Source organism: Amphiura filiformis, chromosome 8 (genome assembly GCF_039555335.1).
Source record: "Amphiura filiformis chromosome 8, Afil_fr2py, whole genome shotgun sequence".
Lineage (NCBI taxonomy): Eukaryota > Metazoa > Echinodermata > Ophiuroidea > Amphilepidida > Amphiuridae > Amphiura > Amphiura filiformis.
In genome coordinates this window covers 65,523,409-65,537,213 of record NC_092635.1, presented here as the reverse complement: position 1 = coordinate 65,537,213, position 13,805 = coordinate 65,523,409, and the positions used below count along the sequence as shown (strand labels likewise).

The window sequence follows — 13,805 nt, the reverse complement described above, 5'->3', positions numbered from 1 at the left end:
AGGCTTATGGGATTTACCGAAAAGGTCAATTGCAAACATAGCTATCCCAGCAAACTCAAAAATGGTCTTAAATCATTTTAATCCCATTCAAATGTCGGGTTATATAAAGATCATGAATACGATTTTAAAACATTATGTGAAATATTTTGGGCAAACATGCATGTTTGCAAAATATTTTGTCAACAGTTAAATAACATTTTGTTAGAATGTTTTGCATCAAATTTTCAAAAATGTTTTCTGAATGTTATTAAAACGTATTACCCTTTATATAACCCGACATTTAAAGGATGACTCCGGCAATCACAACATTATGCCTTATATGCTAGAAAAATAATTATCAAGCACGAATTACATGGTTTTATTTTAAACAAACTCATATTGACCATAAAAATGAATAAAAACAGCCGGCTCTCAACACGCGATATTCAAAATTACCGCCGCCGAAAGTGTCTAGTTCATTGACGTCATGGTTATTTGTGCTCAATTGTTGTCAGCCTTCATTGTATTACTGGGACGTCATTGCACTGGACAGCTGTATTAATTCGTTTTTATGGTCAGTATGAGTTTGTTTCAAATAAAACCACGTGATTCGTGCTTGATAATGAATTTTCTACCATATGAGGCATAATGTCGTGATTGCTTGAGCCACCTTTTAAACCTTTTCTGTAAACGTTAAGTGTTTGCTGGGTATGTCATGGTCCCCTTCGACACGCCTTAAGGGTATACGATGTATTGTTGTTCGGAGCAGCAGCCAAAAACTCGATTTTCATTATCACAATAACACTTTGATGTTTTGCAAAGTTCATCTACAATTCATATACTTTGCAAACTTGCTTGGTTTATTGTTGTTAATGAGTTATGTGCGTTTTACAAAAGTGTTGTTGTTTAAGCCCTCTTAACAACATAACTCAAGAACCACAGGACCTACAAAAGTATATCTGTAACATTTGAATTCGTCTACACGCCCACTATAAAATATATGATTAATGCCATTCTTGCCAAAGCTCACTACCATTCGCAAGATGCTGCGAACTACTAGATATCCTGACGTGTTCCAGGTTTGAGGAAACGGACCACATGCATTTTTTAAAGCTTAGTTCGGCGTCATATTGGTACAGCTATTACAATCTGTATCATTGGACAGCTCTTTCACACACCTACTTCACTGCCAACCAATTAGGGCATCAGAGGGTGATTCCATTTGAAATCAGAGGGTGATTCCATTTGAAATCACCCATTCAGGTAATGGTGGACAAATCTGACGAATTTGGGTACGGGGGCCTAAAAATCAAAATAATTATTGAATACGATATCTGACAGAATTTTGTCTTTTTTTAGAAACCGATAAATTCAATATAGTTTTTACTCTATAAGATAATTAAAGTTCCTTTATATCAATTTTGAATTTTGAGACATTAGCTAGTTCCCTTATTCATATTCATAGAGCACCTAGACGTAAATGCACACGTGTCATTATTGGTCGATTAATTCCCGGGACCCATCGTTCCCGGAATTTCTTTTCAAAAACCTTAGATTTTTTGCAGGGTACGTAATTATGCAAATTTGAAAACTGGTAGCGATGAGTACCGCCTACCTGGCTCTGGGCCCGCAAGTACATCCTGGATACGACAAAAGCTTATATTAACTGTTGTTCCATCGGCGTTTCACAAATCCTGTCTACGGCTGGTCCTGCAAACACGTTGACAAGTATCTAGCTCCTCTGAAATATTCGCCTAGATTGAGCGACAATCGGAACTTTCCGTTATTTTCGACATTGAAGAACGTACTAAGCATGGTAAGTATTAACATGTTATATTGTTTCTGTGATTTGAGTTGAAATGAATTCTTGTTGTTATAGCTGAATCGTAACCAAATTTGACGATGAATTTTGTCAGTCACATATAGCTTGCTATAAACTACAACATTAAAAGATATAGTATCATCTCTTTTGTCAAAAATCTGTACATGTAATACTTTAAAAAAACTATATTATTGTTATTCATATTCGTATTATTTAATATTATCATTATCATTATTATTATTATTATTATTATTATTATTATTACTACTACTACTACTACTACTACTACTACTACTACTACTACTACTACTACTACTACTACTACTACTACTACTACTACTACTACTACTACTACTACTACTACTACTACTACTACTACTACTACTACTACTACTACTACTACTACTACTACTACTACTACTACTATTATTATTATTATTATTATTATTATTATTATTATTATTATTATTATTATTATTATTATTATTATTATTATCAAATTTAGTTTTAATTGGTATTTATTTTGTCAATTTTTGGAATGAATTAATAGTTGATCTTAATTTGCGTAAAAATGAAGCCCTTAAATGATATAACACATATTAAGTATACAGTCATAGAAAAATACTTTTTTTGTTATAAATGCGCTGGTTTTGTTTTTTTTGGTGTTTTTTTTTGGATAAGATACTCTAATATTTCGACAGTCACCTTGTGTCCCGAGGACTGGTATATTGGATGAAGCTTTTTTAACTTGTTTATAAAAAAAAGTACAAAAACAAGCATCCATATTTTTTTTATAAAACTCATCATCACACACCATAGAGCATGCGAATACTGTTTTTTTCTTCAGATTATACTTAACAATTTAGAGTTATAATCGAGTATTACACATATAGGAAACGTCATGGCAAAAATATTTAAAATCTTGCGTCAATGACTGTATACCAATTGTGTTTGTATGTATTGACCAAGCCCTTACAAAAATGGCACGCAGTTTTTGAACGCATGCAGCATGCAAGCAGCACGTGTGCCGCACCGCATGCAGCACGCGTGCAGTTGGTAGCGTGCGGATGCGTATATTTGGAACGAGGCACGCATGCAGGGAAGCGTGCAGATGCTTGCTGCATGCGTGCAGGTCATGAGCGTGTGCAGTTTGCATGCAGCATGCAAATGCATTTGCGTGCACTGCATGCGTGCAGCACGTACTGGCCATATATATGCGAGACAAAATCATGAAAAAAAAAATCAAAAATAATGGTTAACAGTGTATACTGTCCTTACAATTAATCTTACATAACCTGAGTATCCATTTCACAATGAACCAAAATTGCCTAGCTTAATTTTATACAAGTCACTTATCTAACTTAACCTACCTGATTTTGAACCTGGGACCTTCTGCATGGGAGTCTGATGCTTTACCATTTGAGCTATTGAGGGTATACACATTTGATTAAGTGTTTTAAGTTAATATAAGCAATATTTTGATGACTAAACCGGCCAAAGTGCATCATTTTATGAATATTGATCAAATTTACTGTGAATATTGATAACATTCACTATAAAAATGTTGAATTTTGCTTTGATTTTTGCAGTGCCAATTAACTGTTGATTCATGAATGGCATACCAACATTGGCCCAATATTGCAATGCCAACTATCGAAAAGAAATGGCATTCCAACATTGGGCCAATGATGCAATGCCTACTATTGAAACAGGAATGGAATTCCAACATTGGCCCAATGTTGCAATATCAACTTTCGAAACAGGAATGAAATTCCAACATCGGCCTAATGTTGCAATGCCAACTATCGAAACAGGAATGGCATTCCAACATTGGCCCAGTGTTTCAATGCCAACTATCAAAACAGGAATGGCATTCCAACATTGGCCCAAAGTTGAAATGCCAACTATCGAAACAAGAATTTGCTTGCCCTCCCTCTAGACCTGCCAAAAAGGCTTGCCCCTCCCCTGTTGGCCTGCCAAAATTGCTTGCCCCCCCCCCTCTTTGTCTGCCAAAAAATCTTGGTCTGAAGGTTAAATACTTAGAAAATTTTGGTCCGAAGGCTAACTTATTTATTCATTGTAAACATTTAAATATTTTCACTTCTAGATCATTGCCAAATTGTGACTTGATGTCAGTTGTGTAAAGGTGAATTAGTCATTGAAAATCCTGCATGCATGCAGCATTTTACCTTTACTGCTTCTGGAAACCCTGTATGCGTGCAGCATTCTAACTTTGTGATCTGGAAATCCTGCATGCATGCAGCAATATGCGTGCTGCATGCAAGATGCGTGCAATTTGCATACAGTCCGCACACAAGTGTAGTCTGCACGTAATTTGCGTACAGATTGGTAGTCTGCACGCAGGTTCTGCAAGCAAATTGTGTGCGCGGTGGATATTTGTGTGCGGTGCCTGCATGCACACAGCTGGTTCGCACGCATGAACACGCTACCAACAGGCCTTGCTTGCATGCTGCACACATCTGCACGTGTGCTGCACACTGCCGCACGCATGCTGCATGCTTCCGCACACATTTTTCATTGCTTGCATTTTCGTAAGGGAGAGTTTAAAACATTTTAAATTGTAACGGGTGGTGCTCTGTAAATGGTTTCACAGCAACCCAGGGATCAGCCATTTTCTGGTTGTGTATATTGCTCAATTATACCAGAGAAGCATTTATCCCATTCCTTGTTACGGCATGCCCGGGGGCAATCCCACTTTGGAGGTGACGCGTATGTAGGGCTGTTAAGACACCCTTTTTCAGCGTCGCTGTCATCCAAAGACTGTTAACTCGACTGTTAACTCGAAAGATATAAGACGTTATGATCTTTGCTATAGCGTATGTATTAGACTAAATACATTTGTTTAGCAAGATACGGCTTTCGAAAGGAGTGGGTACATGCAGTTGACCTATACCCTTGAGTGTTTGACCATTACGTAGTCAATGCACTACACATGGGTGAATGCAGGGAAAACTGTTTCTAATGAGTGAGGTATTCGCGACATTTTCACACATCCAAATCACGCGAGCGATTCTCAACGACCTGTGTCTTACAGACGCAAATCGGGGAGAATATTGTGCTTAGGGACCGTTCATAAATACTTTGGTGGGGGGGACTGGGCAAAGTGTGGGGGGGGGACACAAAAAGTTTTGAGTTGCACAAAGGGGGGGACCAAAAAGTTTTGGTTACTAAAGGAGGGGGGTCAAAAAGTTTTAAACTAGAAAATGCCAAAAGAACAAGAGCATGCAAAAAATTTTCGCGCTACCCGCGCATATGTGCCAGTAAAGACATTTTTTACCTCGATTATGGCCCAAAATAGTGTAAAATACGCGCGCTCATTACAAGTATCCCATCCTTTTTGGAATCTAAAAAGACTTTACATGTATTCTACAATTTGCTATAAGAAAAGGGTATAATGTATGTATATCCCACTGATAATACCGGGTCAAAATGATGGAACCAGCATTTTTTTTTTTTTTTCTCGAAATTTATATTTTGCACCCCTGACAAAGAAAGCTGGCTACGCCCCCGATAAACTAGTGTTTTAAGATTTAAAAGTATTAAAAATCTTGAGTATGTGCCCAGATGTTGCTCTCAATTTCCAGTGGCATAGCGACGGGGGGGGAAGGTGGGGGCATGTGCCCTGGGCGCCACTCTTAGGGGCGCCGAATTGACCAATTCAGCATAGATTCTGCGGCCCTCTAAGCGATGAAAGTCAAAATTTCGGGACAAAGTCATTTGAAAGGTCAATTTAAGACCGATATCCACTTCAATATAACCAAAATTAATTAGCGCTATGCCCTATTTGTGCTCCGCGCACAATAATTATTTCAAGAATCGGAGTGACACCTATCCTTAGCCCTGGGTGCCACAAGCCTTAGCTACGCCACTGTCAATTTCCCTTTTTTGTGTTACTGTTATTTATTTAATCATTGGTTATAAGAATGAAACATATTCCAAAAATTAGAATGCATATAAAATTGAAATTAAACTTCATACAAGTCACAGCATGTGAAAAACACATTCAACTTTCATGTTTTTAGGAAACAGACCTATATAAATAAATGTATGAACAAACATGTAGGCCTATAATTGTGACGAAGTTTGCACAAATGGAGTAGCCCCCTCCCCAGACTGTTTTGGCTTGGAAAGGGGGGGGTCAAAAAGTTTTGTATGTCTATAGAGGGGGGTCAAAAAGTTTTAGGTTCTCTGGAGGGGGTCAAAAAGTTTGACTCCAAAATTTCCAAGTGCCCAGCCCCCCCCCACCAAAGTATTTATGAACGGTCCCTTAAATTTGTAAAATGTATGTACAAAAGCGACCTGACATAACGTGAAAAACATCTATGGACAATTTCTAAGTTATGAATGGTTTTTGAAGCCTGTAGTAAAATTGTGGAAAACACTATTTTTGTAATTGAAACTCCGAAACACCTTTTTTTTTTCATTTCAGACTTTTTATCAGCACAAATATCAAAATATTACGAAATTCCATGAATGAATTCTGTCGCGCTTGGTCCCCTTAAGTTTTGAGTGAACAATTTTTCTTATACTCCTTTTACTTTATAGATGGACGTTTACAAGATACGGATGGCTGTGTGTCTTTGCCTTGCCTTTGCTTTGTTCTGCGAGGGAGAATCACGTAAGAAAGAACTGATTTAGATAAATAAAAATTACATTTGCAGTGAATCTAGCTGTTCAGTGATTCCCGTTTTAGTGAACTTATACTATTACTAATTAATAGTATATTCATGATTGAATGGTCTGGTTCAACACTACTGTTAAGCCAAATTTTCACAACAAAACAAAGCATGAAAATTTATTTCACAATATTATTGCATTAAATCTGTAACTTATTGCCCCTTTCGTTTGGACATGTGGCCGAATTCGTTTGAGACCGAAAACGCAAGTGCGCGAGTTGGTGTGTGGGCAAAATTGTCATGAGACCGAATTGCCATAAGACCGAATTATTAATTGGTTTGGGTCAGAATTGAACTGCCTTCGAACACATTACTGGAACCTGAATCTTGGTCTACTCCCCTAAATCTTTATCATGTATTCTATTACCTCCACGACCCATTATTCAAAAATCGCGCACTGTGATTTGTTGAAACGCGTCACGTGAGAGCCCATTATTCTGCAATAATGGGTCAAGCGCCGTAACACATTCTACGCACAGCATTACGCTTGGTTACGCGTGCAATATTTCCGCGATACGCGCTGTCACTTACGCGTACGCGCTGCACCTTGAAGTAAACAACTTAAAATATTTGTGCCAAAAAATGACATTTTCTCTCTGAATTGCACTATTTTCTGGTAATAGAATAGAAATAAAGGGTGCAGCATTATCCTTTACACGCAAATAATGTGTCTTCGGACACATTATTTGGGTGTAAAGGATAATGCATTACCCTTTATTTCTTAAATGAATACGAAATAAATCGCAAATTCGAGGATTAGATCGGGCTGGACTATACCAGCAGTAAGCCATCACTCGCTCGGTGAACTCTAAATAAAACCGGAAATATCCGGGTTTACTATAAAAACTTAAATGTTACTGTAACTAAAGCATTTATTCTTTAACCTGGCATTTTACTACACCACTGGGTATTACAATCATGCAAATCACACATTATGGCTTTAAAGCTTTTCCTTATTTTTCATTCATACTGTTTATCGCTTATTGAAATAATGTATTATTATTAATAATAATTTATTTTCAGATATCGATTTTTGCGACTTAAGATGTGCCCATCCTCTCTGCTCTAACCCATGCGAAGATGGAGGCGTTTGTATAGATGGAAAAGACTCCTTCATCTGTGTATGTACTGATGGCAACACTGGAAACACTTGTGACACCGGTAAGAAAAAGAATAGGCTTATTTCTTGGTGTTTTCCATGTTATTTTACTAACTCAAAATGTCAAGAAAAATAGTTTTAAAAGTAATTTTCAGATTGATGTGATTGATATTTTAAACACATTAATATCGACACACTTGTGCCAATAGAATTTAATTTCCACTTGTACATAATGCTGTTAGTTACACTGGACATACGTGTGAAAAAAATGCACAATATATTGAAATAGTGTGTAGTATGTTTCTGAATCAAAATGTATTTTCAGATAGAAACGAATGCAAATCTAACCCATGCAATAATGGAGGAATGTGTGCAGATGAAATAGTTTCATTTATCTGTACATGTGCTGCTGGATACATTGAAGAAACATGTTTATGTACAAATGGAATAGATTCCCGAGTGATCCATTATGTTCTTTAAGGGCTGGGGTATGAACGTTTGGACAGTATTTTTTTTTTTTTTTTTGAAATTCGCAATTTAATACACATTTTATGGCAAATCATTAAAAATTGATACTTTTGATATTTAACAGTACTTGAAGTAAACTTTATAAATCTGATGATTTATAGTTAAAGTGTATGTAGGTGGGATGAAAAACCGACGATCAATTGAAAATTTTGACCTTTCGTATTGAAGATATGGATTTTTTTCCCAAAACACCAAAAAAATTAGGTCTTTTGGGGAAAAAATCCATATCTTCAATATGAAAGGTCAACATTTTCAATTGACCGTCGGCTTTTCCTCCCTGCTACATACACTTTAAGAATATATTATTAGATTTATATAATTTACTTCGAGGACTGTTATATATCAAAATTTGAAAAATATCAAATTTTTATAATTTGTCATAAAATTTGTATTATATTGTGATTTTAAAAAATGAAAATTATTTGATATCAGAAAGACATGCTCCGTATTCAGAATGCAATTCGATAGGTCTGAGGTGCTCTCATGTCCCACAAAAAATACTGTCGAGACGCAATAAACGCTCATTTTGGATCCCTTAAGGAACCAGTAAAATAATGTTTCACGTGTCGCAATTTGTTTTAGGTATGCTTTTCTTGCTTATGCGATAAAATGTTTCTAATGTTGTTCAAAAACTGGTTTAGTTAGATATGAAAGCAAGCAATTGTACAAATTTTCTGTTCATAATTGTTCATGATAATGTGTACAAGAGATGTATCGTTTTAAAATGGTAAAGGAACTTCTGGGAGACTCAGTGTCTGACATTGTTTTTTGTTCTACGTAGCTTCTATATCTTCTTCTGCTTTGTCTTTGTTATTTTTGTAAGAAGATTTGAAGTTCATTCCATTTTTGTTCATACATCCCTACGGAAGACATGACTTTAATATTCCACACAGGTCGTGTGAATTTCTTATGAGTTACCCGGATGTGTGTCTCCATTGTGAAATCTACACACCCTGTGTTGGAGATTAAAGTCATGTCTTCCATAGAGGGTGCATGGATTTGCTGTAATTTCTCAATACATAGCCTCATCTAGATAAGATGCACAAAGGTCTGTTCTATTAGTTTTCCAATGTACTTTATTGTCTTTGAATATCCTGAAAGTATAAAGTGTACATCGATGTATTTCTTGCTTGGTCTACTCATCCTCATAAAGTATACACAGACATGTGTGCTTGTATTTAATGTTATTTCGTCGTCTTCTTCTTTTCTTCTTCTTCTTCTTTTCCATTATCGAACGTAGATTGCAAAGATCCTGCAGGCATGGAGGATAATATTATCCCAGATAGTCAAATTACAGCAACCGACTATGCCTTTTCCTCATGGAGACCTAGCTATGCTCGTCTTCACCATAACACTGCCTGGTCAAGTCACAGGCCAGATGTGCCCCAACATATCCAAATTGATCTTAATCAACAGCAATACGTGACTGGGGTCGTAACACAAGGAAAGGATGATGCGTGGGTTGAAAATTATAGAGTGGAGTACACTTCGATTGGTGGAAATTGGAAGTTTGTGTCAGATACCACGGGTGGACCACCAAAGGTAACTCTAATATTATCTTCATTAAAACCTCAATAACCAGTGTTTCTGTATTTCACACGAATTATTATTATGAAAGATCGGACAGGGTAGTAATAACGTGTTATAATCGGAGACAGAATTAAAAAGATTAGCATGCGTCTGACGAGTAATTCCACACAGCCCGTGATTGGTTAATTCTACTATTCCTAATATAAAACAGAACATTCTTAAACACGGCATTAATGGGCGCCTCCAAATTAGAGATGGGATTCGGATAAATAAAGGAATGCATTCCAATCTCCACTTGTCCCAAAATAAGCGCACAGACGCCACGTCATGAGCGCCCTACACGCACACGGTATCGCGCCAGTAGACACACGCACTAAAATCATTACGCGATCGATTCCCAGATGCGGACTGGACTGTCGTGTAGACACTTTCTACTATGAATGCGCATTCCAGAAGATCGCAGTGGACGTCTTAATGCAGATCCTGCCCTCATATGTAGTCTCCCAATTATAATATCGTGTTACACCATTTTAATAACGAAAACAATATGTTGTGTTTAATATTACAGGTATTTACGGGTAACACGGATATCGACACACCCGTAACGAATATGTTCCCTGCACCTATCAGCGTTTCTAAAATAAGAATACATCCTGGAGCAGTGTACCGTTGGATACACATGAGGATTGAGATTCTTGGATGTGACGTCTAAGTGTTATACTATAATAATCGGAACCAGAGATAAAAAGTACTAATTTGCGTCTGATTCATCGGAGAAAAGAAATCGTAGAAAATGGCGAAAAAACAACTTTTCTAGGCATTGTTGACAAAGTGTCTTCAGGAAAAAAAGTTTTCTATTATTTAGACTTAACATTTGAGATGGTTTGTATGTTTGAAGGTGCAAAATTAACCATAGGGTACGATGTTATACCGCCGCGTGCAGAAATTTTAATCATCACGACAACTAGTCAACAAATCGTTTCTGAGTTTGATTGGCAGGTGGCGTCAGACGCAAACTTGAATGTATTTATCTCTGGGTCGGATTATGTAGATTCGCCACAATCTTAAAAATTTGGGAAAAGGTTAAAGAGTATTAATATAATCTCTACCATTAAGGTTAAAATATAAGTATAAAAAAGTATAAAAGACGTATTAAACACAAGTTTTCTCAGTAGTTATAGATCTCAGTGAGGTCAATATGGTGCGTCGGATAGCTTACACATATTAATGTTTGCATGTTTATACACCAGCGTAATTGTTAGAATGTGTTTAAATATCTTTTACTTTACTGCCCCCTGTTAATTAATTTTCCTGGTAATTTGTTTGGTACACGATCTCATTTTTTTCTCTACATGCTGTTTCTCCGTAGAAGTGACGTAATTAATCGGATTAACTACCATAGCAATAGATAACTACAATTTTGAATATATTGCATTTACTACAACGGTCACGCGGTACATGTGCATTGAACCATAGATGCCAAAGAACAGGTATAAAGACCTAGATCGTAATTCTATAGAATATTCACATCATGCTGATCACTTGCACCTGTAAGATTAGTATCTTTGAAAAGAGTGGTATCGTATTCAATCTGTGATTGCAAACAGATACAGGTGGTGAGTGCAACCTGCTTGTAGTGTCGGGTGATATATTCAAAAATTGTTTTCATCTATTGCCACGGTGGATAATCCGATTAATATGTCACTTCTACGGTGAATAAACAACGCCCATCGAAGTGGTCGCGTGCGTATTTATAAATACGTATTCATAAATATAGTCGAAGCATACTGTCAGAGAAAGATATAAAGATACATGAAGTGCATACATGAAAGGTCAACCCTTCCTAAGAAATAAAGATCCCGTTATGCTGAAACAGTAGAAACAAGAAATGTCTTTAAAAAAAGACGGCGCAGTGATTGAAGAAAAAATGTTGGATTTCACATTCACTGGGAGGACATCAGGCTTAAAAATGAGCTAACAACACTGTAAAAAAGAGAATGCAGGCAGATAAAGTTTGTATTGTTTGTTTCTTAAATTTTGTCTTACAAACCCACAAGGAGGGCACAAATTTATATGCTGATTGCTTAGTTAATTCTTGGTATACATGTTTTGATGACATTTACTTAAAATGAAAAACACATTCACAAGTGTAACTGTGTTGCTCTATGGCTATGAAACATGGACTGACCAAAAAACACCGTGTTTTGGGCCAAGACAGTGTAAAATTTCAAAATAGCTAATTTCGTCTTCATTTGTGGCTTAAATAATCTGAAATTGACAATTATTCGTGCGCGTCCAAGTAAAACAAAAACAAAGTATGCTCGTTCTCTCTTCTTCATTTTTATGGCCCTCAGCCACTTTTATAGTTATATTGGTATTTTAAGGCAATCAATACACTTGTATGTGAAAAGTAAATAAATAAGTTTCAACAAATATATTTCAATAAAAATGATTCCTATGATGGGTCTTTCAAATATAATGTTATATAATCTCTGAAAGTAACTGATAGAAGTTGAAACTTCAAATCGAAGTAGAACATACAATAAAGGCGTTTGCCAACCAGTTATTGGGGAAAACACACAGTGTAAACATGTAATATTATGTTTTGATGAACCCACTCACTCCTCATCATGGGGTGTGTTGCGGTCAGTCCTGCGATGTGCATCCATTTGCATCGGTCTGCGTTGTAGTGCACATGTGGCCATTCCCGTCCAGGATCTGAAGTTTGATTCCCATGATGTTAGCAGGGTTTTCTTTAAGCATTTTGCTGAAGGGGTATTTTCAAAAAATTTTAACCCTTTCAATTGTGAATGTTTCCTCTGAAGGAGTCAAAAACATTGCCCAAGGGGTATTTTTATAATATTATTTTTGAAGACATTTTTAACAATATGTTTGTTTTTGGAGCCATAGGCGTAGATCCGGATTGGGGTGGTGGGGTGGGGGAATCTCCCCCAATATTTTGCCAGAGGGATGGTCCATACAATCATCCCCCAATGTTGACGCCTGTATGTGGGTTTCTGACCAAATTAACCTCATATTTGGCCATTTTAGCCCCAAAAGTGCACATTTTTGTGCGCTTCTTGCGAATTTAATCCACTTTTGCACCATATTTCAACAGTTTAGGTTGAAAATGCCCCCCCGAGTCAAAAGAAATCTACACCACTGTTTGGAGCAGTGGCTGATCTAGAGCAGTCAGAAGGGGGTGGGGCAATTTTAGATGAAAATAATAATATTTGCAAAATGAAGACCTAATTGAAGGAAATTTTGGATCATTTTGGCAATATTAATGTGTAAAATTTTAGTTTAAAAAAGCCGAACATTTGTGAAATGAGCAGTCCATGGAGTCTTTCGTGGACGGCAAGTTTTCCCTATTATGGTAGGCCTATAAATTGTGTTAAACATAAATTGGCAAATGTCGAAAGCAGAAGTGAAAGTGGCCATTTGTTTATCAACTACGCAGGGTGATGTTCCCCCCTGAGAACTTGGAACATTTTGCAAAATGAAGACTTAATTGAAGCGATTTGGTGGACCATTTTGCCACTATTACTGTGTAAAATTTAAATTTGAACAGTTGAAAAGCTGAAAATTGTGAAATGCCGGTCCATAAAGCCTTTCGTTGTCCTACATATCGGGAGTATAGGTCCTAAATGCCAAAAGCCGAGAATAATTGCACAATATCAGGTGTTTCTCTATTCAATTCTTGCAATATCTTTTACTTTATATTGGACTTTGGGACTAGGGATTTGAAGGAGTCAGAAAAGTGCCTGAACGCGTAAATACGCGTGTTTTGTGCGTTAAAGAAAACCCTGGATGTTAGTGAGCGTCCTCTGCCTCGTATGCAGTGGCGTAACTAGGGTTGGTAGCGCCCGGGCAAGAAACAAAATTGGCACCCCTACCCACCCCCCCCCCCCCCGAGTATATCTTAGACGCGGGGTGTGGGAATGGCATCGGCATTATGATTTGGCGATTTGGTTCCCCCTAGTGGTGGCGACCGGGGCACTATGCCCCCCCCCTCCTCACTTGCTTCCCCACTAGTTAATCCACTGCTCGTGTGTCTTTACATGCAACAGATTTAAGTAAGTAAGATTTCCTGCACCCCGGGCCTGCACCGCCCCTTGCTATGTGACCACTGATAAAGCACTGCAGCATG

At 37.2% G+C, this 13,805-nt stretch overlaps 1 protein-coding gene across 1 annotated transcript; it reads left to right on the top strand.

Annotated features, from left to right (window-relative positions):
* The first annotated feature begins 7,524 nt into the window (after positions 1-7,524).
* LOC140158332 (lactadherin-like) lies at positions 7,525-10,731 on the top strand. The gene is made up of 3 exons (XM_072181426.1): positions 7,525-7,659; positions 9,366-9,667; positions 10,224-10,731. Exons 2-3 carry the CDS (start codon positions 9,386-9,388, stop codon positions 10,365-10,367), a joined length of 426 nt encoding a protein of 141 aa, XP_072037527.1. The 5' UTR covers positions 7,525-7,659; positions 9,366-9,385; the 3' UTR covers positions 10,368-10,731.
* Positions 10,732-13,805: the final 3,074 nt, after the last annotated feature.

Bases quoted from the DNA above. Each gene is read 5' to 3' on its own strand.
- LOC140158332 (XM_072181426.1), top strand. From the start codon at position 9,386: ATGGAGGATAATATTATCCCAGATAGTCAAATTACAGCAACCGACTAT. The intron at 9,668-10,223 runs GTAACTCTAATA...TTAATATTACAG, and splicing joins CCACGGGTGGACCACCAAAG to GTATTTACGGGTAACACGGA.